At 36.3% G+C, this 22,807-nt stretch overlaps 7 protein-coding genes, 1 non-coding gene and 1 pseudogene across 11 annotated transcripts; 2 read left to right on the plus strand and 7 right to left on the minus strand.

Annotated features, from left to right (window-relative positions):
* Nucleotides 1-4: 4 nt before the first annotated feature.
* TRNAN-GUU (transfer RNA asparagine (anticodon GUU)) lies at nucleotides 5-78 on the minus strand. The gene has a single exon. It is a non-coding gene; the product is annotated as a tRNA-Asn (tRNA).
* A 1,650-nt stretch (nucleotides 79-1,728) lies between these two features.
* LOC104739077 (transcription repressor OFP12 pseudogene) lies at nucleotides 1,729-2,672 on the minus strand (annotated as a pseudogene). Its single transcript, XR_015580587.1, has one exon. The product of XR_015580587.1 is annotated as a transcription repressor OFP12 pseudogene (transcript).
* A 3,973-nt stretch (nucleotides 2,673-6,645) lies between these two features.
* LOC104739078 (uncharacterized) lies at nucleotides 6,646-9,176 on the plus strand. Of its 2 annotated transcripts, none has more exons than XM_010459329.3 (5): nucleotides 6,646-6,876; nucleotides 7,241-7,613; nucleotides 7,785-8,350; nucleotides 8,418-8,481; nucleotides 8,569-9,176. In XM_010459329.3, the coding sequence occupies exons 2-5, from the start codon at nucleotides 7,259-7,261 to the stop codon at nucleotides 8,997-8,999; spliced, it is 1,416 nt and encodes a 471-aa protein (XP_010457631.2). In that variant the 5' UTR covers nucleotides 6,646-6,876; nucleotides 7,241-7,258; the 3' UTR covers nucleotides 9,000-9,176. The 2 variants fall into 2 exon arrangements, with proteins under 2 accessions (XP_010457631.2, XP_087341822.1); XM_087485696.1 differs by having other exon boundaries at nucleotides 6,677-6,876; nucleotides 8,418-8,476.
* LOC104739079 (uncharacterized) lies at nucleotides 9,131-10,060 on the minus strand. The gene is made up of 3 exons (XM_087485698.1): nucleotides 9,915-10,060; nucleotides 9,532-9,823; nucleotides 9,131-9,419 (listed from the first exon to the last, which is right to left on the minus strand). Exons 1-2 carry the CDS (start codon nucleotides 9,987-9,989, stop codon nucleotides 9,560-9,562), a joined length of 339 nt encoding a protein of 112 aa, XP_087341824.1. The 5' UTR covers nucleotides 9,990-10,060; the 3' UTR covers nucleotides 9,131-9,419; nucleotides 9,532-9,559.
* Nucleotides 10,061-10,161: 101 nt separating this feature from the next.
* LOC147927765 (uncharacterized) lies at nucleotides 10,162-10,795 on the minus strand. Its single transcript, XM_087485697.1, has 2 exons — nucleotides 10,446-10,795; nucleotides 10,162-10,352 (listed from the first exon to the last, which is right to left on the minus strand). The coding sequence occupies exons 1-2, from the start codon at nucleotides 10,702-10,704 to the stop codon at nucleotides 10,162-10,164; spliced, it is 450 nt and encodes a 149-aa protein (XP_087341823.1). The 5' UTR covers nucleotides 10,705-10,795.
* Nucleotides 10,796-10,833: 38 nt separating this feature from the next.
* On the minus strand, nucleotides 10,834-12,807 carry LOC104739080 (uncharacterized). The gene is made up of 6 exons (XM_010459331.3): nucleotides 12,470-12,807; nucleotides 12,109-12,214; nucleotides 11,921-11,974; nucleotides 11,723-11,843; nucleotides 11,317-11,575; nucleotides 10,834-11,197 (listed from the first exon to the last, which is right to left on the minus strand). Exons 1-6 carry the CDS (start codon nucleotides 12,524-12,526, stop codon nucleotides 11,000-11,002), a joined length of 795 nt encoding a protein of 264 aa, XP_010457633.1. The 5' UTR covers nucleotides 12,527-12,807; the 3' UTR covers nucleotides 10,834-10,999.
* Nucleotides 12,808-13,159: 352 nt separating this feature from the next.
* On the minus strand, nucleotides 13,160-14,893 carry LOC104739081 (uncharacterized). 2 transcript variants are annotated; one of them, XM_010459332.3, is made up of 3 exons: nucleotides 14,091-14,893; nucleotides 13,852-14,001; nucleotides 13,160-13,635 (listed from the first exon to the last, which is right to left on the minus strand). In XM_010459332.3, the coding sequence occupies exons 1-3, from the start codon at nucleotides 14,775-14,777 to the stop codon at nucleotides 13,345-13,347; spliced, it is 1,128 nt and encodes a 375-aa protein (XP_010457634.1). In that variant the 5' UTR covers nucleotides 14,778-14,893; the 3' UTR covers nucleotides 13,160-13,344. The 2 variants fall into 2 exon arrangements, with proteins under 2 accessions (XP_010457634.1, XP_019091360.1); XM_019235815.2 differs by having other exon boundaries at nucleotides 13,160-13,628; nucleotides 14,091-14,846.
* Nucleotides 14,894-15,812: 919 nt separating this feature from the next.
* LOC104739084 (non-specific lipid transfer protein GPI-anchored 21-like) lies at nucleotides 15,813-17,100 on the plus strand. Its single transcript, XM_010459333.3, has 5 exons — nucleotides 15,813-16,288; nucleotides 16,403-16,429; nucleotides 16,504-16,563; nucleotides 16,680-16,733; nucleotides 16,833-17,100. The coding sequence occupies exons 1-5, from the start codon at nucleotides 15,955-15,957 to the stop codon at nucleotides 16,979-16,981; spliced, it is 624 nt and encodes a 207-aa protein (XP_010457635.1). The 5' UTR covers nucleotides 15,813-15,954; the 3' UTR covers nucleotides 16,982-17,100.
* On the minus strand, nucleotides 17,101-20,946 carry LOC104739083 (putative RNA helicase SDE3). The gene is made up of 5 exons (XM_087486369.1): nucleotides 20,797-20,946; nucleotides 19,765-20,568; nucleotides 19,484-19,648; nucleotides 17,939-19,393; nucleotides 17,101-17,846 (listed from the first exon to the last, which is right to left on the minus strand). Exons 2-5 carry the CDS (start codon nucleotides 20,176-20,178, stop codon nucleotides 17,265-17,267), a joined length of 2,616 nt encoding a protein of 871 aa, XP_087342495.1. The 5' UTR covers nucleotides 20,179-20,568; nucleotides 20,797-20,946; the 3' UTR covers nucleotides 17,101-17,264.
* Nucleotides 20,947-22,807: the final 1,861 nt, after the last annotated feature.

Here is a 22,807-nt window from a genome sequence, read left to right on the forward strand (position 1 = left end):
AATGCGCTAGAAGGAGGGCTCGAACCTCCGACCTTGTGGTTAACAGCCACACGCTCTAACCAACTGAGCTATTCCAGCTACTTGTCGTCTTTATGGGTCTAAATATAATTAAATAAATTCAAGTCGACATAGCTGAATCAAATAATGGAATTAGACGAATCGCCTTAACATTACAGCCAATATATAAAAGTAAAACGTGACTCAACTTTATTTCTGGACTTATTGAGTAGAGACAAGCGGCAGAAAAGCAGGCACTAATTACACTCCTGTGCCCACAATTGTATGCTTAGTTAAAATATGTATAATGTTTTGCTTACTTGAAATATGTATGACGGTTTGATAAAAAAAAAAAAGAAATATGTATGACGTTTTACAATTAGTGCTTCTTAAAGTCTTCCAAATATTACATATATATATATATATATATATATATGTTTTGAGACAAATCTAACGAACCAACGGAAAATGTTGTAAAGTTTCAAGAACTTTTTCCTATTAACAACCATATATATTTGATTCCGTAAGAAGTTTTCGATTAAACTAATCCAAATCGAAAACAGAAAAATAACCACGTCCATCGATTGTGGAATTGATTTCTTGTAAAAAATGTTTATGATGAAACAACAATTGTCGGTATTCGGTCCAGCAAAAAATCTCAATCGAGAGTCTTTGGGGAGATTTTTCTATGTTTTTGGAATGATTTATAAGCTATAAAAAAAAGTAAATATAAATACAGTATTTCATAGACTTATTCTCTTTAAATAATTTGGTTTCATCAATTAAATTCTCGTAATGAACAATTTACTACTAGCTAGTTTTGTTATAATATTGGTTGAGTCTGCATCATGCATGGACGGATGGACCTATATTTAAAGCTTCAGCCAACATCCGTCTCTTAGGATTCTCCTATTTTGTTTTTGTCTCACCTTGTGTTATGTGTAGAAACAAATCTCATGGAAAGAATCACCTAGCAACAGATCTCAATATTTGCTGAAATTGAATGCATATGGTTAATATTTTCACCCTTGCCTAAATTGGCAAAATATATCATGATGCGCGCGCTTCATGCGTTTTGGATAACTATATCATGATGATGGTATGAAACCCATCGTATACAAAAGAAATTGCGTCTTTGGCCATGCTATTAGCATGAAACCCAACGTGCAAAAGAAATTATGATGGTATCCGAAGAGTTTTTATATATTATAGTAGTTCGATCTAAAAATATAGAACTTTTAGATTCTATATTTTGTTTTTTGATGTGGATGTAACGTGAGAACAGCAAGAAAAGCAGAAAAAGTCAATCTACAATTTATGTCAAACATAATTTTGATACGTTACGAAAAAATAGAAGAAGAAGAAATAGTACCAATTTTGTCAGTACCGACTTAGCTTTCATTATTTGTCGCGGCACTAAACCGAACGTTTTTTCGAATTTTTGGTAGTTTAGTTTCTCCAAAAGACAAAACTTTTAATTAATACAATCATACATCACGCGTACCAAATTAGGCAATTTCATCGTTTGTTGGTATAATCAGCAAAAATAAAGTTTACACGTTGAAGATTATAATGGAACTGAGGTTCCGTCGCTTAATAATTAAAATATATGCAATTTTAGGAAAAGTATAAAAATAATCGTTAAAAAAAAAAGCTAACTGAGACTATAATTTCACAGTCACAGAATTAACAAGTTTCATCTATTTAGAAACGGTAAACAACAAAAAGAGATTAAAAGCAATTTAACAGCATGCGATCGAGACAAAAACCCACGCCTCTCTCGATTTTCTCGTATCATTACACAATAATTACATTTTAACTTTTAATTGTTTGATTTGTCCTAACGCGTTATAAAAATAAAATAACATGAGTTATTATTTTTTACATAGCATGAAAGAGAGAGTTACACACGTCAGCTTATCCGGTGACCGTCTGATAAGAGAGAGACGAGAATGTCGGCGAAAGCTCTGATAATGAACTTGTGCGTATCGGCGGCATTCAAAGAGAGGTAACTGAGCAACAGCTCGTGCAAGAACTCGTAACGGCGAAGATCTCCGGCGTTTGTGACGGCGTCGAGCATCTCCTGCATTGATCTCCTGAAGTCGTTGTAAGGATCAGGGGATTGCACGTATTCTTTTACGGCCGTTCCTCCGGTGAGAAGCCTATTGGTACTAGTGGCAGTATCGTAGTTATCGCGACAGCGGAGATCCGGCGAGTTACTGATTGAGTTGGAGCGACCAGGAGAAGAGAAGAAGAAGCGACGGGAGGCTAAAACGGCGGTTAAGTCAGGAGGGGGAGAGCCGTCTTCAGGGGAAAAACCGTAGTTATCAGAGTCATCGTATGAGGCGGAGGAGGAAGAAGAGTTAGCCGCGGTGGGGGTGGAGGCGGTGAAGGTTGAAGAGGGTACAACGTCGTCGATGAGAGGCTTAGATAGGCGGCGTCCTGCAGCGGAGGAGTCATCATAGAGGATGTTAAAGTTGTTGATGAGAAGAAGGGATGGACGGTTGGGATCGTCGGAGGTGGCTTCGGACGATGGAGGCTTGGTGAGATTTGATGGGAAGCAAAGATGGAAGTTTTTCCACATGACTCTTGGCATTGCTTTTTTTGTGTTTAGAGAGAAAGAGAGTGAGAGAATATGTATTGAGCAAGTGGATTAGCTAGGTGTCTTGATTTTGTTTGATAGTAATATTGTATCATCCATGTATTTATTTATATGTACATATGCTTATATTATGTACCACCATCACACATGTATATATATAATCTATATATATAAAATTAACTTTGCTTATTTCTGTTTCCTCCACATCAACATCCATCTAATCAATTTTTTTTTTTTTGCACTAAAAAATACTATTTTAATATTCATTCATTGCATATATATTACTTATAATTAATAATAGTAAGAAATAAATAAAAAACGAATTAACTAAAATTAATTAAATTTTAAAATAGTATAAACAATAATATATATTTTTAGTAAATAATAAAAATAATAACTATCTAAAAATGAATTAAGTAAAATAAATGAAAATTTTAAAATAGTAAAAATAATACTATAAATTTGTTTTAGTACTAATGTTATTATTAAAATTATAACCAAAAACTGATTATATTCTAAAATTTATAATGGGTTAATGAGTTTTAGAATGTAAGTAAGATTTTAATGCATAGTGGAGTAAAAAAACAAGTTATGTAATTGTATTTACAAAATCTAGACATGAAAATAAAATTGAAGTGAAACATTAGTTTCTAGGAAACATATACCATAAAGATTTATTATTAAATTTTTCTTATAAGAAAAAAAAATAATTACTTAACTTAACTTAAAAGTTTTAATCTAAAACAAAGACATTGTAAGGGGCACACCACTTTTTTTTGGGAAAACTATAAAAAAGAATTTTGAAAAAATAATCTATTTAAAAATAAAAAATTCAATGGTAAGAAAATATTGAAAAAATGATATATAAGCCGTTACAAAAAGTGGCATGTGATTTGTGTAGCATATCTCATAAGGTATATTATCAAGTGGAGCTACAATTTTATAACATGATATAAAACATATATAACAAACATAACATATATATATATATATATATTATCAAATGATTTTAACTCAAAATATTGGCAAAAACAACATATTTAACGTACACTATGTTTTTTTTTAGAGGACGAAGCTGAGGTTGCATCACAAAATTAAAATCTACAAATAACATATGAGATTTTAGAAAAATATGTAACTTGGATTAGTGAATATATATTCATTGTGGGGTTTAAACTTTTCATCATTTAAGCATTCTTGACTTAGTCGGAAATTCTATTATGGCAGATGATGCATTTGGACAACTTCATTGTAGCGACATAGCACTAAAACTGTTCATGAAATTTTGTATATTCGCATTTAATGTAGGATATCGATATATTTAAATGGTCTCTATAGTTTGGTCAACGATCAACACTGACGTTAGAACTTTTAAAATTATGTTTTCATGAGATATGAATATGGAATGAACTCTTTTAAAGATAAAAGGTCAAAAGATTATCGACAATATTATTGTGACACTAGACAATATATGTTATATATATATATATTAGTAAAATAAGTACGGCATTTATATAGATTTATCTTTTAATCTTCAAATTATATTCATATTAAATAATTCTTATTGATAAAATTTTAACTAATATCCTACGTAAAATCGCAAATAGATATAACAAAGAAATATTACTTCAAAAATATATATGTTGTATATCACTAAGTAAAGTAAATTTAGTATTTATATAGATTTATACTCAAAAGTTGGAATGATTATATTAATCATTATTTAAGCTCAACAATTTCTATTGATAAGAAATATTTTAAATTAATATCCCGCCTGTGCGCGCGGGTACAAATTCTGGTGTATTATATATTTTGCATCGTGCTTTACTGTAAATCTTAGATTTTCACTCTTTATTATTCAAACTTATTTTGTTTGGATCATATACAACGTATAATTTATTAACAGTAATCTTAACTTAACGTTTTTGTTTGTTTGTTCGTTTGAGGGTTGTTTGTCGATGGATAGCACTTGCCGGCTGCCACTTATAGTACTAAATTATAGCATATTAAATGATTAAATTTCCAAATTATGTCGGTATTTAAAATTTAAAAGTAAGGATTTTTTTTTCTTCTGATTAATAGATTAAATAATAAAACTGAACATTTAAATTTCCATTAATTAAAATAAAATTGAGAATTATACCCTTTTTTGTCTTATAGTATACGTAAACAACTCAACAAGCGAAGCTCGATCGGTGGTACGTAAAAACATGAAAAAGCGCCTACGCGTAAAGTATTTTGTCTTTTGGCTTAAATTTGATAAAAGGGAAAAGATATTTATATGTTTTCCACGATCTATATAATAATAATCATTAGTAGTAGAATCCAAAACAGTGTACTGTTTATCTTTATAATTTTCACAATGGCGAAAAATCTGGGGTGAGAGCAAAACCTTTATTTTTAGCAAAATAATTCATTTTATTTAAGAAGTCAAGAGATTATATAAACCCTAGCTATATCAAAATTACCATGGGAGACGAATTATTGTCCTTGCAAATATATACAGCAAGGATCACGAGGAGGCAATGTTTGGACTAACCTAAAGTAGACATCTCAATGACCAAAGACGAGAGAGATCGATGTTTGTGCAAAGACACTGACTCACTTCACTTCTCATCTCTCATCTTAACTAATCTTTGTTCTTTTCCCTTTTTCCATATTTATCTTTTGGACCGTTAATAAGGTTTTCTTTAACAACCAATTTAATTCACCGAATTATCATAATGACCGATTAGTTTCGGGATGAACTCGTTCTTCAAAAAGAATTATTCGGTAAGTTTATGTCTAAACAGAACACTAGCTAGCTAGACCAAAATATATGATCGAGTAGTCCGAATAGACTCTTTTAATTGCATTAAATATATATAAGGTTACAAAATCTACCCAATGTTTTCTTATTACATAAATTTAAAACGTAAATTAACATTATATTATCTCCATATATATCCGAGATGATTTGTCACAAAATCAATCTCTCGTAAGGAAGAGTCGAGAGAGTTTCTTTCTTTGTTTTTTTTGGCAATTTTGTTGTCGTCAACAATTTATTATCACTATAATATTGAAATAACATCCGCGTGAGAAATCTATATATGAATGCAGCCTTTCTTTCATCAACAATAATAATACTTAGATTTGATCAATCTCTGTGGACGAGAACCTGCCAAATGTGGTGACTGATAAGTGACCTATCATACAACCAACATTGCCCATGAATTAATGATTTATACAAATATTGAACTATATATAGTAGATGAATCGGATGATCATAATAAGGTAAGTAATAAATGCTTGTAATACGAAAGGCATTGATGCTCTAATCATTGTTTGGTGTGTGTATAAAACTATAAATAAAAAGATGGTATGAAGATGTCAGAGATGATTGTACAGAAACTTTTAGCCCCACAAGTTGTCATTATCTTTGGAAGGTACATTGAGATCAATTTCTATTTTTGTATTATTTTGAAATCATCATATAGTTAAATTGGAATTATCACAAGAAGGAATCTCAAATGGGTGGTTGTTTTCTTGGGGTATCTCTATCTATCTATCTCTCTTTCAATCTCTCTGTCACACTCACACAGTGTTGTTGCTATTGTAGGGACATGTAAAAAACTTGTCGACAAAAGCTCCATTAATGGGAAACAATGATATCAAGATTCAAATCACATGATGTTCTCGAACTTGTGAAAGTTGTCGAGTGTGAACATCAGACTCACATAAAACTCCATCGTAGATCTTTGTCATAAGACACAGTCACATTCATCACTATCGTTTTCAAACTCTCTCTGAACCAATCTGGTTAGAGTCCGACTAAATTAAACTGATCGGGTTTAATTCTCTAGTCAAAGTTATTTTTACTTTTTTTAGATGAAGACCGTGACTAAATTAATACTTCTAATAACAAAACTAAAGAGAGATGCAAAAATTAGGAAAGCAGCAATCAAGTCAAACGCTTTTACGTTAACTATAATCACACGAGGAAAAAAAAATAAAGACCCAACCCAGGCCTTTTAAAATCAGGCCCAAGAAGGCCCAATGATTGGATTGTGAAATTTTGGTAGCTCTCTGGTTATTATTGGCTCTCAAACCCTTAAATTCATCTGAGGTCGAGTTCATCTTCTTTGTCCTTCCTTCCCAAGAACGCTCCTTGGAGTGTGACGGCCTTTAGCTTCATTCAACCATTGTCGTATAGCAAAAACTCGATGGGCAAGATATTGAATTAATCGTCGTCGTCGTGATCTTCTCAAACTAATCGGTGTCGAAGTCTCTGAAGATTTGTACGTTGTTCTCTCTCTCTCTCTCTCTCTCTCTCTCTCTCTCTCTCTCTCTCTCTCTCTCCCTTTTTTGTTTTCGCTATCAGTTCCTCCTCGGGTTTTGATAATGGATTCCGCGTAGCTGATTTTGCAATTTCTTCGCGTTTTTATCTAATTACTTTATTGTATGCGTTTCGATTTGGATCTTTGTTTCGTAACACTGTTCTTGGGGTAAAGCATGGGAACTGAGCTATATCAATGGTTTAGTTAGTTGCATTGAAATGCCATATTGGAATATACATATGTGGTTAATGTCCCTTATCATGTTTCGTTTAAACACTCTTCTTTGTGTTTTGATGCGCTTCCATTTGGTGTTGTGATTGAGTAGTGTCAGGTCTTATTATCAATGGAATCCATGGACATTGATCAAATTAACCAAGGCGGCTCGCCTCGCCTTGTTCTGAAACCGGTAGATCCGTTGGATTCTGGTGAAGGTTTACCGTATGCTCCTGAGAATTGGCCTAATCCTGGAGATACTTGGCATTGGAAGGTTGGACCGAGAGTAAGCGGTAAAGGCCACTTCAAGGATAGATACTTGTTTCCTCCTAAGCATCTCCCCGGTTTAGATACTGAAACAATGCCGAGAAACAAGGTTTTTAGGAGCAGGCGCTCACTCGAACGATACATTCGTCACACCTTCCCTGGAGCTGATGTTCCAAAGTTCTTTGCTTCTTTCAGCTGGACAATACCCTGCAAAGATGGTCAGTTTCAATCAACTCTATTCCTATCTTTCTATGTTTTTCCTTTTGCTTCCTGAGTTATCAGAGCCTCCGCTTATGCCTCATGCATGTTTCTGTTAGTTCTTAACTGTATTCAGTTACGTTTTATCATTCTGAAAGTCTGATAAAGTAGCTGTTTTCTCTGTTTGATAGGCATTATGCCTCAGAAGCAGGTTTCATTGCCAGTCTATAGCTCAGATGAAGATCCAATGCTTGAGATTGGATGTGATACTGCGGTTTGTAAGGCTGGTAATGGAAAATGTGGGAGCCTGATGCCACAGAGTGAAGCCGAAGCTTTACCCACTATGCCTTGTGATATTTGCTGCGGTGAACCTAAATTCTGCTCTGACTGCTGTTGCATCCTTTGCTGCAAGTTTATAAGTTTGGAGCATGGAGGTTATAGCTATATCAAATGCGAAGCTTTGGTTTCCGAGGGTCACATATGTGGACATGTTGCTCATGTGAAGTGTGCTCTTCGAGCTTACATGGCTGGAACCGTTGGGGGCAGCATCGGGTTGGATGCTGAATACTACTGCAGGCGATGTGACGCCAAAAAGGACTTGGTTCCACATGTCAACAAGTTCCTAGGTATATGTCAGACTCTAGAATATCAAGGCGACGTGGAGGAGATCCTGAATCTCGGTACTTGTATCCTGCGAGGCTCACACAGAGACAATGCTAAGGAATTATTAAATTGTATCGAATCAACAGTCATGAAGGTACAGTATACTCTTTAAAATGTAATATCTAATAGATGTTCCTGAAACTAAAGCATAATCTTTTCAGCTTAAATGTGGCACGAGCTTGGAAGATCTCTGGAATGATGATGATAGATTAGCTATATGGTCAGGTACAATTCCCTAATCACACTTTCTGATCATGTGTTGAAGTTAGCTTTAATATTCATTATAACATATTATGGTGATTCTGGTTGTAGATATTTGTGCCAATGGAGAAGCCAAAAAAGACAATGGTAGATTGGAAAGATTACAGGACGTGACTCCAATTGGGCCGATACCATTCAATCATGAGGCGGAGATGCACAAACTCGAGGAAGAAATCAATGAGGTTCTAAACGCGCTGAGAAAGGCTCAGGAATCTGAGTACCAAATTGCAGAAGGCAAACTTCATGCTCAGAAAGAATGTCTCGGTGATCTGTATAGGCAGCTTGAGAAGGAGAAGTCAGAGCTGTCGAGGCGAGTATCAGGTGGAGATGTGAATAGCTTGATGACGATTGTGTTGAAGAGATTGGATCAGGTAAGAAAAGAAGCCACAAAGCTAAGAGAAATGGAAGAAGTGGCCAAGGGATTTGGTAGGACGCCTAGAGGAGTTCTTGAAGAGTACTTTCATTTGAGCATCCAGGACTAAGATTTAAAGAAAAGGACATCCATCTATAATCACTCACAACTGTACATTCGTTATGACGACGTCTGTCTGCAAAGTTTTGAATTTTTCCAACCAATTTATTCATAATTAGTCTGCGAGTTACAGCGAATAGAGGGTTCAATGGAAAATCTTCAATAAAGATATATATATATTCTTACAGAATCATTCTTTATAAAATGGGATTCAAAATGACAATTTGGGATTAAACAATTATGTTTATCATGATGTATCTGTCACTTTAAGGTCATTTAGCTAATCCAATGGCGCTAAAGATATAATAAGTTCACATAAAAATTGCCGCAAGAACTATAGAGCAAAGCATTCACACCATACGAAAGGCCTTAAAGAAGAAACAACACCAAGGGCCATGTAACTCTCCAAGCTTCATCTTCACGTCTTCCTCTTTTACAATGTTTTCGTATTCATCCAGAAAACCACAGAATTCGAAAGATTAGAAATCTCAACGTGTTCAGATAGATATCAAAAAAGGCCTTTTGATTGCTTGTTCACTCACCATGGTAGTAGCATTATCCACAAAAGAGTCAAGGGGGAGGGTCAACTCTGGCTTTGTAAGCCTCCTCATCGGCATCCTCCTCCTCGTATTCCTCCTCGTCGTCTTCGTCATCAAGGGGAGCCTCAAAATCATCGGCATCCTCATCATAGGAAAACTCATCATCGGAAAACTTAATAATGGCATCCTCCTCATCGGTAGACTCCTCATCATCGGCATCCTCCACATCGGCAAACTCCTTCTCGTATTCCTTAATCATGGTATTCTCCGTGTATTTTGGGATAAAGAACGGAATCTGCTTGAAAACAGCAATGAGTCCAAATTTCGGGAAACTAACAAATAGTTTTGGGAGGGGGGGTAAAAGAGAAGGATGGCTCTTAAATTACCCTGTCTGCATGTTCTTGACTAGAGAGATGCGTCATGAACTCATCAAAGCATGTGCCACTTAATCTATGGCACATAGAGCAAATCCAGACGGCAGACTTATCCTCCTCAAGTGGCCCTGAATCTGCCAGCCAGAAGAAAGATCAAAATATAGTAGCTACTTCAGCAATTCAACAAGAAGACTGAGAGAGAGAGAGATAGAGAGATGCGGACAAAACATACACCTGCCACTGCCAGAAAAGAGTTTTCCTAGAGGCACTTTGCATCAGTGGAGGCGGGAGAATCAAATGAGAACGGACGGATAGTGTGGTATCCGTAAGCAACTAGAAGCTGGAGAAGATAAGCGACCTTTGGTACTGGACGGGTTATAACCATCATAGAAGCTGGAGGTGGATTCTTCAGATAAGTGAACAGGGAAGCTTCAACCATGGTTTTGAGAGCTGTTTCATTCAGTAATCTCAGGTTCCAAAACTAAAAAGACTCTCTCTTCTAATCATCATCAAGAATGAGAAGAACAAGAAGAAGAAACTAACCGTAGGGGCCGTGACAAAGTGAGATTCCAGTGGAATACACCACTTCTAGTATGTCACGAGGGATCTTTGATAGTACGCCAACGGCAGTGATGGTGATAGGTCCAGAATAGCCTAACTTCCTCAAATTCCGTTTGATACACGAAGCCACCCGACGAGCATCATAGCCATCAGGAACCGGAAACCTCTTTATGTCCCAAATCACAATTACTGGGGCCAAACCTATCTCCTTGTTTGGAGGAGGCTTAAGCTCCATCATCATTCAAACCTAAAAGCAAATTTACCTCAGAGATAATAAGCAAAGTTGGTTTGAAGATCGATAACGCCGACTATGACCAGGGTTTCGAAACCCCTATATATATATATAGGGTTAAGAATGGGCTTAGCTTAATGGGGCTACAATTTGTATTTTATTACTTCAATAATCAAATATTCTTTTACAGCCTTCACAAAAATGACAATTTGGAATTAAAAACTTGGATCCATCGATTAGCTAACAAATACATTGTGATAAAACATCAAGCAGAAGAGACATAACTGTTTTTTTGTCTTCTCTACTATGCAAGTTCGTACTGAGGAGTATTTGTGGTGGAAGCTTCACGGTTTTTAAGTCTCTGTCTTCGTTGAGCTCTTTTCTGTTTGCGATTTTGCGTTTTGCCTCCTGTAATAACTGGCGCAGCAGGAATGCTGCTCTCTGTTGGCTCTGGACCACCAAATACAATGTCAAGCGCATCTTCTTCCACCATCTCGCCATCCTGAAAACAAGATTTCAGTTATATAATATTGGATACCAGTACCAGTCCTTTGTCTAAACTAATGCCTAAGCTTTTGCAGAGGCTTTATGGATTAATAACTACGCTTAGATAGTACTCACCCGACTATTCTGGAGCATTGGTTTAGTCTTTGAAGCATCAGATCCATTGGAGATGCCTCGATTTGGTAAGCCACTGTGGTTTTTCTGAGATTTGGTTTCATTGACATCAGCATAAGAAGAGGCAATTTCAGTGAAAGTGGTTCTTCTACGCCAACGCATTTGAGGTTTGTCTCCTTCATCACCGTAAACAGCTTCGGGGTAGAAATGCTTGGACATAAGTTGCCACCTCCAAGCTTCACCTTCATTGGACCTGACTAAGCTGCAGTTTGGAAAAATGTCCACCAAATCAAGAGTCAGAACTTAGTAGAATCAGACTAAAGATACATTGCATAATATAATCATCCAAACACTGTAAAGGTCACACAAGTCAATTTAACACAATAAGTCTCGAAAAGCGGGAGCTTACACATTCACGAGCTCTTTCTGCATCCGTGTTGCATCTTGGCTAAGGATACGATCAAGGTAAGTAACTGCAGTTTTCGAACTTGCCCTATCCCAAGCAACAAGCAAAGTTGCAGCAGCCACTCCTGCGTGGAGTTTGAACAAATGTGAGAAAGAGAAACCATTTTTACTAGTTCCAAAGATTAGCAGCAAATAGTTTTACCAGCTGCAAGAGCAACCCTCTCAAATCCTTTTGGCGCTTTCAACTTTTTTGTCACTACATAGAAACAGAAGACGAATCAAAAGCTATGTATTACAACAGAGTTATGTTACATAAGATAGGAGCTGATTCAGAGCTCAAAATAGGACCAATTCCATAAATTAAAAAGAGAGAGTAAAAGAAGGAGGAACCTAGCCAAGTTAAACCTCCTCCAACACCAGAGGCAAACCCAGCAGTCCACAAAGCTTTGAGATGGCACGAGAGTATAACAGTTTGCTCTTCCGGAGTGATCTTCTCCTGAAACAACAGAGTTCAATTACCCAATTTTTTTGCCCAAAATTTTTGAACAATTCAATTCAAATTCTCAAACTTTAATAACTTAAATTCGAACAAAATCATTTCACTAAAAATTTAGAGGAAACCTTAATCGAACAAAGATACAATCTTTACTGAACTGAAAACCTGTATCAAATCTTGATTGCAAAAAAATATGAGAGATAGAACTTTTTTTGATCTAGGGTTTTAATTGAAAATGTAAAAGAGTAAACCTACCTGCTCGGGTTTTGTCGCGAGGTTATAGTAGAGCTGATTCAAAGCGGCCATAGCCATCTTTGTTCTTGAAAAGATTCAGATTTTTTTTTTAAGAAACGAATCGGACCAAAGTGATTGATTGATTGATTGATTGATTGATTGATTACTTCTTTCTTTCTTCTCTTTCTTCTCTCGCTCATTCATGTCCGCGACGTCTCACTCCCATCCATCGATCATGGAAGAACCGGTTCGAATCTGACATGTTTGGTTCGGTTCGGTTCCGTTTATTAAATGGTTTGACTTTTACATTGTTTATACCGACAATATCCTCTAATTTCAATAATACTGATCACTTCATCAGTTTATTATCAAAATCTGAATGGAGATGATAATGAAACAAGTCCCAAACCAAGTCCAAACCAAGTCCAACTATAAATCAGAACCGAACCAAGCCGTAAATCGAACTATAACCGAGGGGAAGCTCACTTGGTGTGTTGGAAGTTGGAACCATGTGTTGCTGAACTGAACTAGCTAGAATTCTAACGATCTTGTTCAAACGATCGTTTGTATAAATCGGCTGTGAACACTCCTGTTGGTAGGGCTGTGTTTCTTGGACATGAACTAGGCAGAATTTTCAGAAGAAGAGATCTAGGATGATTGCTAGTGATTCCGAATCAAGTGATGAGGTTGATTTCTCAATACAAAATGACATGATGAAACAACTAGTACATTCGATTGACTACCATTCTACAAAAAACTACACAGTAATAACAGTATCAAGATACTTGTGTTCATACATCATAACTACTATAACCTAAAAGAAGAAGACAAGATGTCAATGCTTGAACTGAAAGCAACCAAAAAAGGGAAAACTTTTATTTCCTCTTTGAAGTTGTTTAAGTTGGTGTCATTGTGCTAGCCTTTGTTTCTGCTTCCCTATACAAACTCCCTGAGGCTGAAAACATCCAGAAAACCTCCCGATTTACATTCTTTGCTGCTTGGAACATCATGTGCTTCAGGACATCCAATGTTACTGACAGCAAACTCGAACCATCCATCACCGAGCTTAGGCTGTACTCAAGAACCCATGTGTTTGGATCTAGTTGCAGAACCGATGTGCTCCATTTGTCTTTCCCCCACGAAGTATTGGTCTCGTGTGTCGTGTAACTGAATTGCCCATCTGTCCACTTCAATTAGAACATAACAGCAAACATAAGAATCAATCAAACTCAGAAGTTATCCGTATAAGCCAATCTTTTTCCAAAAAAAAAATACATTTTGGCCTATGTGAAGTTTCATAACAAAACAAACAGATACCACAAAAACCAAAAGCATTGACATTTGAATCTGAATTTAAACAGTAAGGTAGTGGAAGAACAAACAGATTTAGAGCAAACGGTTACCTCAGTTACTCGGCCTGATAAGACGGTAATGGAACTTGAAAAGAAGCCAGTATGAAACAATCCAGCTGTCTGCAAAGGCCATCCCCATATACTAACCTCTTCAATGGCGGATTTATACAGAACACACTTTGAGATCAACATTGGACCATTCTAAAAAAAAACGCAATTTCCAAATCAGTCAGTCACAAATCAAAATTAGAAAACTTTAGGAAGAAGATTAGTGAGGCAAAATAAACTACCTGATTGATCTGCCACTTAGAATCAGAACCTCTGCAACTGGAAATCTTGCCCATTAAAACTAATTCGTCTTCCAAGAGTCTCAGCTTCACACCCTGAGATCTCTCACCAGCGTTCCTCACTATCTCCTCTGTGAATTCGGGTTTCAAAAACCCTTCTTCACGCACCCAACGAAACCCTAATTCCAAAAACAGAGCCAACCCAATCAAGAAGACCACTTTCAGAACAAAAAGCAGTAGACTTTTTCTCTCCTTCTTCCTTGCTTCTTCTTTATTCTCGGAAACTATAGATTTCTTTATCTTCTTCTTCTTCTTTGGGGAAGAGATCATCATCACATTCAAGATTGGGCGAGAAACGGAAGCGGGTGTGGTGACAGCAACACTCGGATCAAACGAGGTGGGAGTAGACTCAACGGTGGGTGGTTTGAAAGTGGAGGCAAAAGAAAGCTTAGTGAGGGAGCTTTTCTGAACACTGAGAGGCATGAGATCGAGGGTAGCGTTGAGACTATCGAGACAAATCTCGCAGCTGCAATTCGCGTCTTTACGACAATCTGGGAAGTAACAGTTACTGTCTCTTCTCTCCGAATCTTCACTACTAGACACAGTACTAGTAGTAGTAGCAGTCATCGTCGTTGTTGTTGTCGATGCCATTGAATTCTCCGATGGTGAAACTGAGATCTTTCCTTTCATAAGGTTTGCTCTGTTGTTGTATCTGAGATTCTCGTTGGATTAGGCTTTTTAATGTTTCAATCTCTCTCTCTCTCTATTTTAAATTTTTAATTTTTAATTTTTAAGTTTTGAAATTTAAATGTCTAATAAGTTCCCAACGGTCCTCTGATCTCGGGCAGTTTCGTTTTTATTTAAATGACTATTATACCCTTTATTACCAATGTCTCTCGGTCAAACGTTATTAATGAGATTTCTTTATGACTTTGCTCAATAAACAACACTTCAAAAGTTTCCTTCTAAATTTACAATTATCAATTTATCAATGAAAACTACAACTTAATATTTCCTCCGTTTCATAATATAAGATGTTTAAAGAAATATTTTTGTTTCATAATATATGATGTTTCCAACTTTTTATGCAACTTTTAGATTAATTTTATATTTTATATTATGCAGTATTGAGTTTGATTGATTAAACTTTTTAAAAGTAAATATTTCTTAATCTGCGTGTTTCTACTAAAACATCCTATAATTTGAAATGGAGGAAGTAGTATATATATTTAATACTATATCTGGATATAAATCATCATATATCATTGGTTCAGAGTCAACCCAATGAATCGTAATAAACTCTGAATGATCATAGTTCCATCGTTCGATTGACATAAAATAAATGTTTACCTCATGAAAACAAAATCCAAGTAGTTTTTTTTTCCGCTTTATCATCCTATATGTATATTTGTTTTTTGTTTTCTTGCGGTCTCATCCATAAGTAAGTAGCCTAACTTTATGAATCTTTGTATAGCAACTTTTTGAAAGATATTAAAATGTCTTTGGAAAATACCTACGAACCTAAAATACTTGAACGTGGCGTCATCTAGCTACATCCCATTAGAGAGGTATTGTGTTTAATTCGTTCAACAAATTAGTACGTAAACCTAAACTCAGAAACTAGCTTGCTTCGGTAAAAGTTAGTTAAGGTAGTTGAGCATCAAAAAGTCAAAACTGACCACTGGAATCACCTTATTACCCTTTTTTCTCCGCTAAGGCTTATATATCATGCACACAACACAAAAATGTCATAACACCATAGATCCATAACCATTTCATTTCTCTACAAAACCCAAAAGGCCAAAACAAAACAAAACAGTACTATTTTATTAGTTTACCAAAACTCTCTAAACTACGTAAACACAAAATGAGGACCACCAATGTTTTCCTAATCACTGCAGCCTTGATCTTCTCTCTACTTTTAAATTCTCCAATATCATCGGTTCTTGCTCAAATCAATACTCCATGTTCACCAACCATGCTCTCTAGTGCTACAGGGTGCATGAGTTTTCTAACGGGAGGCGGTAGTTCGCCGACCTCAGATTGTTGCGGGGCTCTTAAATCGTTAACCGGAACCGGTATGGATTGTTTGTGTCTGATTTTAACCGCAAGTGTTCCAATCAATCTTCCTATTAACAGAACGTTAGCCATCTCTCTTCCTCGTGCATGTGGTATGCCTGGTGTCCCCGTTCAATGCAAAGGTATATGCATGTCCCAACATTTTTTTGGTATTCCATCTATCTATATTTTTAAAAAGTTTAAATTTGAATTTTGTGTTTTCATATCTGAGTAAAATCATTTGTGAACCTTTGCAGCTACAGCAGCTCCTCTCCCTGCTCCAGGTATACATTTGTAGCTCTTTACAATTATACACTTAAATATGTTATTAACAAAGCTAATCGTTCATAATTCACAGGGCCTGCGTCTTTCAGTCCGACCACTTCTCCTGTAGATTCGCAAGCTCCTGATTCTGAAGGTAAAGTGAATGAATACTTTTATGTGTTTAGTACCAGCTCAAATACTTTTAATGTTTAATTTCTATTTTTTTAAATATTTTTTTTTAACATAAGCTATCTTCTTTATAACTCGCAGGTCCTACTTTTTTAGGTCCGACCACTTCTCCAACAACTTCGCTAAATCCTAATGGTAAACCAAATAAACACCTCTAAATATTTTATTTAAAAGTGTATTCACCAAGTAATTTTCACATAATTTATTACTAATACTTTTTTTTTTGACAAGTAGACGAGGGAATTCCCGGATCCGACGACAGAGGAGACCGGGACGGGTTCAATCCATCACCCCCGTCAGCCTCGTTGCCTTCCTCTTCGCACTCTCTCAAGCTTTCGCTTCTTCTATTTGCTTTCGTCTTTGAGATTATCAAATTCTTCTAATTAGATAGCAAATTCCTTATTACACGATGTTACTATTTCCTTTCCCATTCTATTTTTGTTGTATTTGGTGTACGGTGTACTTGTATTTAACAGTCCTATTAATAAAACAGTTTTCATAATTTTATCCACAACAAATCAAATGTGATGCATTATTATAAGATGCGCCTCTGCAAGATACCAAAAAGTCAAAGAGAGATAGACAAAGATATATGAACAAATCCAAAATAGCATTTGTCCGTACACCATCATTTTTCCCTAATAACCTTTTTTTTTTCTTTCTGATTTACTTCCACCCATCAGACCACTCGTCTTCTTCCTTGGCGACAAAATCCCCTCTGGTTTCAAACTCACCATCATTCTTGATATCTTCGCCACAGCCGCCATTTTTCCAACCATCACAACATTCTTCTTTTTCTTTTGTTCCACCGTTGTTGTTCCCCCCATCAGACCATTCACCGTTCTCCTTTGTGCCACCATTCTTGACCTCGCCACTATCATTCCACTCAGCTTCTTGAGGGTATTGAGGAGCATTGCTGCTTGCTTCTTGATTGAGCCCCTTTGTGCCATTGTTCCACCCATCAGACCATTCATCTTTCTCCTTTGTGCCGCCATTGTTGTTCCACCCATCAGACCATTCATCTTTTTCCTTTGTGCCGCCATTGTTGTTCCACCCATCAGACCATTCACCTTTCTCATTTGCACCACCATTGTTGTTCCACTCAGCTTCTGGAGGGTATTGAGGATCATTGCTGCTTCCTTCTTGATTGAATGGTTCCTCCACAAACTCCTCCCGCTCTGGTAAACCGCATCCTTGGTAAGCATTGTTATCCACACATCGCCACAAAAGCTTGTTCCAGTTCATGTCCTGTTTTATATATAGCAGTTTCTATTAGCTGCGAAGTTGGAAATGATGACACTGCATTATGTATTTGTCCAGAATAAGCAAGTAAGTGGTACCTTGCATATTATATGTGGGTTTCCAATGATCACTAGCAGAGAGATTGCACGGGTTATAGCAACATTAAACCTCCTTGGATTGCTCAGGAAGCCCAGACAGTAAGCTCTATCGAACTCGTTGTGTTTGATCGTAGATCTTACAGTTGAGATGATGATTACCTGTTTCTCTTGCCCTTGGAATTGCTCCACACTACCGACTTTGACTTCTGTCATCTCTAACCTGTCGAGAACCTCCTTGATCTTTGTTACTTGCTGCCTGTAAGGAGTTATAACTCCGATATCCTCTTCTTGCACACAGTCATTCGCTGTTAATCTCTTGATTGTCTCTATTACTTTGCTGATCTCTATGCGGTTGAACCATGATGGATTGTTGCCTTCCCTCTCATCGCATCCTTGAATCCCATAGAAAACCATTGGAAATTCTTTGTTTGGAAGGAAATTTAACGTGGCAAGAACAGAGTCTGTGTCTTCTTTGGAAGCTACCAGTTCTCCATCATAGAAGAGCTTCGATGGGAGATCAAGAATCTCTGGGTGGCATCTGTAGTTTTTAATTAGCTTTGTAACATAATTCTCATCCCCTTCGCAGTAATAGTCGCACTCAAACAATCTTTCCAAATAGGATTTCCCAAGGCCGAGTGACTCAGCATCTCTTGAGTATATAACAGGACCCAACTGCCTTGGATCTCCAGCAAGCACAACCACTGTTTCTGTCAAGCAAAGATTTGATATAGCAATCATGTTTTCTGGCTCTGAAGCTTGCCCAGCTTCATCCAAGAAAATGTGAGTGAAGTGACCACGGTTAACACCTTCTGCATTAAGAAGGGATGCACTCATATATGTTGAGACAACGAGTTTGTAACGAGTCAAAGCTTTGAGAGGAGGACACTTGAAAATCAACTCATCAAAGAAGCAAAAGCGGATAATCTCAGGCTTAATTTCTTCATATGTACGAGTAGCTGCATTCAGCCTGAAAATCTCCTTGTCCTTGATGCGAACTCGTTCCAGACAAAGGAGTTTCTCTAAAATGTGATCAGCTGCACTATTGGAAGGAGCACATACAAGAATCCGAGCATTCTTCTGAGTGGTATAAAGTTGTACTATCGCCTCCACCAATGTCATAGTTTTCCCAGTACCAGGCGGTCCATGGATCACATATGGTGGTGCTCCTTTGCAGCCAAGAATCATTTCAATGGAACAAATTTGCTCCGCATTAAGAGCTGGTGAAATCGGCACGATAGGTTTCGTCTTTATAATCCTTCGCCCAGAGTGCAAGGATGGGAAAAGGAAGTTTAGATCCAACATATCTGCAGCATCAACGGCCTGATACAACCTTCTAGTGTTGATTCGATTGTATGTGAATCTCACATTATAGACACTCCCGGCTGTGTAGCGTTGGTGGAACTCAGGGGCAAATTTCAAATGCACTTCATCTGCCTCTACGCGGTGTACAAAGCCCTGTGCGAAATAAGTTTCAATTTTTTTTTTTCAGTTACGAGGCTGAAAGTGATCTGAGAGTATGGAGAAGTAAACCAAGAAAAAAAAAACCTGATAAGCTTGGTCAGTTCCATCATCATAGGCATGTCTTACAAAGATGTAGTCACCATGGACAAGGGACGGTCTTCTCTCAGCTAAGCCAGGAACTTCGAGGGACAAATAGAGACCCCTTCTCTTCATCGAAACATTCTCCATATCATAAGCTCGCATGTCTTCCTAAAAAAATGAAAATAATACAAGAAATCATGATTCATGGCAAACACAAAAGAGGTATATTGAGGTAGTAACTTCCTGTTATAAGCAAAAAAAAAAAAGTGAAACAGTGAGTATACCTCGAGTTGTAACTCTTCCATAACAAGTAAAGTTTTGTAGTAGTTTGCATAGTTTTTTGCTGTCAGACCTTCGTTCAAATCATCCGGGATTTCCTTCTTCTCAATCATCTCTCTAATCTCCTTTGGGATTTCATACCGAGGAAGCCTATTTTTAAACCTACGATCTACCACCTTGGAAGGACGTGATCCCATCACATAATCATCCACAGCAAAATCTTTCTTCGGAGCCCTTCTAGTTCTGGAGTAAGGCCTCCTAGAAGTGAGAGAGCTCGATATATTATCCTCAGCCAAAAGGAAAACAACCCGCTCAACTCTATCATCTCCCCAGTCAACAGTAACAACAGTGGTGTGTAAACCGATGTCCTTGGGCTTACAAGACACCCAAATAGTAAGAGTATCACCAGGTTCAAGCATCCTGTCTTCCAGAGTAAAAGTTTCATAAAAGCACTGTCTCTCTTTTAAGTCAGAATCTTTGGACGGCGGTTTCAAGATGGAGGGGGTAAAAGAACCCTCAGGGTTTGATGCATAGATTTTGGTCCACAAATCCACAGGCTCATTGGTAGTGTTCTTGACAGTGAAGGAATCAAAAGAAGTCTCTCCAACAAGAATAGATTGAGGCTTGTCGTTCTTAAACGGGAAAGGAACAGAAACAACAACTGGACCTTCATCTTATGGATTGTAACAACCAGAAGATCCATCATTCTGATAGTCTATGAATCCAATCTCACCCTTGTCCGCGATTACTGATCACTCGTCATCCGACTTGTATCCTCCTCCACTCACACTCATTGCTGATAACAGAATCTGAAACATAAAAAAAAAAAAAAAACACAATTTTTACACATTACATGCGAGAAACAAATCACAATGATGGTGAGACCGATGAAGACTAACCAAAAACTACAGAACCAAGCGAGTGCGATCACAACAAACTAAGTTCCTCTAAGAGTAATCAGAGTGTAAATCAAAACCCAAAAACCGAAATTGAGCATAAGAGCAAACGAAATTGAGAGGGATTGGACCAATACGTACTCAATCCTGTAAACGAAATGGCTGACACTATTGCTTCGAATCACACTAAGAAACGGAGAAGCAGCGAAGCCAGAAGACTAACGCAGGAGGCTTCTAAGGAACAAACCAACACTTGAAAAGAGTGAGTGAAGAAGAAGACTGAAGAGTCGTAGAATATTAAATTTAATTGGGCTCTATAGTTTTGGATTTTTTATGGGCTTAAAAAATTTTGAAACCCAATCGATTAAAGTAAAATTTTCTATTTTTTTTTTTTATCTTTATATTTATTACTGCGACGGACTTTAAAGGTTTGATCATTGCGTATGTTCTAACTTCTAAGAATTTGACCTTTGGAGCCGCCGTAGTAATTGGTCATATTTCTACTCATGCAAATAAAAATAAATAAGATCATATAGTAAATGTTAATCCGCATCGAAATTCTATAAGTAATTATGTTATCCTATAATTACAAAGGCCAAAAAAAAAAAAAAAAAATCTACTGATTTAGCGTTTCGGTATAATTGAAAAATACAGCGTCTTATTGAAGGTTCATTGATGGTTGTGATTAAATTGATATAGAAAGTTCATATGATGGTGCTACAAATACGTGTTAATATCCTATAGTATTTTATGTAGTACTATTATTATGTTTCTTGAAAAGCTAACGACCATAGTAGTATGTTGTTACACTGACATGCAGTTTCTAGAATCAATTCAACCGGCTAGGAAATTGTAAGTTTAGCAAATTAAATCCCGTGGTAAGCTTAGCTCTAGACAAATATGACAGAAATTGGTACTAATTGCTAACTAGATGGGTAACAAGAGGAATCTTAATAGAGTTGTAAATTTCGTTTTTATTTCTTTTATGAGTGAAGTGACAATATGGTAGCCTTCCTTGAGTGTCTTTTCATAGCCTCTGCCTTTTTTGTTCTTGTTAAAAATTAGCAAAATTAATAGACCTAAACAGATACATATATTTAAAAAATGTGTGGAATTGGTAAAAACTGAATAGAAGAGGCATGCTGATTTTGTTAGTCTGCTAGCCTATATCCTTTCCCACTCTCAAAAGCCTATACCTTATCAAGTCCCTGTTCTTTTTTTTTTTTTTTTAATGTATTACATTATGCTTTGACATTTTAATTTTTCTTTTACAGAAGGAAACACTATATACATCCTTGTAAAGATAAAATCATAAGTTTACTATATATTGACTCGTATACATCACAAATCACTTAGTCTTTTGTTGTATATGGTTTTATCAGTTGTGCATGTATTTGGTTATACAGGTTATGACGAAGTTGTTATGGTTAAACCAGTTACGATACCAGTTGTCCACACAAATGACTACGTATTGTATACTTGAATAGTCCACGTCAATTCTGCTTCAATTGTAACCTAAGTTTCCCTTTTCATTTAGAAAAATGTATTAAAAAATAGGAATTGTCTTGGAAGAAACACAACTGATCATTGTCTGTGTAATTTAATCATATGGCTCGATATTTAACAAGAATCTTGGTTAAATTTAATACTACAATTAATTATTATAAGTGTTAAGAAGGCGTTGTTGTTGTGAATGTGATCAACAAAAGCTGAAAGAAGACAAAGCATGAGGAAACAGATAAAAGACAAAGCATGATTTACACAAAACACTCTCTTCACTTTCAGGCTCTCTTTCTTTAGTTTATAATCATTCCCTTCTACGTTAACTGGTCCAGTCCCTGTCTCTTACAAATAATAATATTATTATTTTATATTAAAGTTTTTATATACACAAATCGAAATCTCGGTTTTTGAAAAAGTTCTTAACGAAAACTTTGTACCCATTAGGAATCTTTGAATTTGTTGGAAAACAAAATCTTTGAATTTTTTGAAAACAACATGTCACCTAAATTTCCTTCATCCAAATCTTCACTCAATTTAATTATTGATGTAGTTTTTTGTTAACAAAATGTACATTTAAGTTCATAGTATTTGTTGCTTGTTTTCTAACTAGATTTAGCTTTTAACTTCATAATATTTGTTGATTGTTTTC

Source organism: Camelina sativa, chromosome 14 (assembly GCF_030686135.1).
Source record: "Camelina sativa cultivar CO46 ecotype springtype chromosome 14, ASM3068613v1".
Classification (NCBI taxonomy): Eukaryota; Viridiplantae; Streptophyta; class Magnoliopsida; order Brassicales; family Brassicaceae; genus Camelina; species Camelina sativa.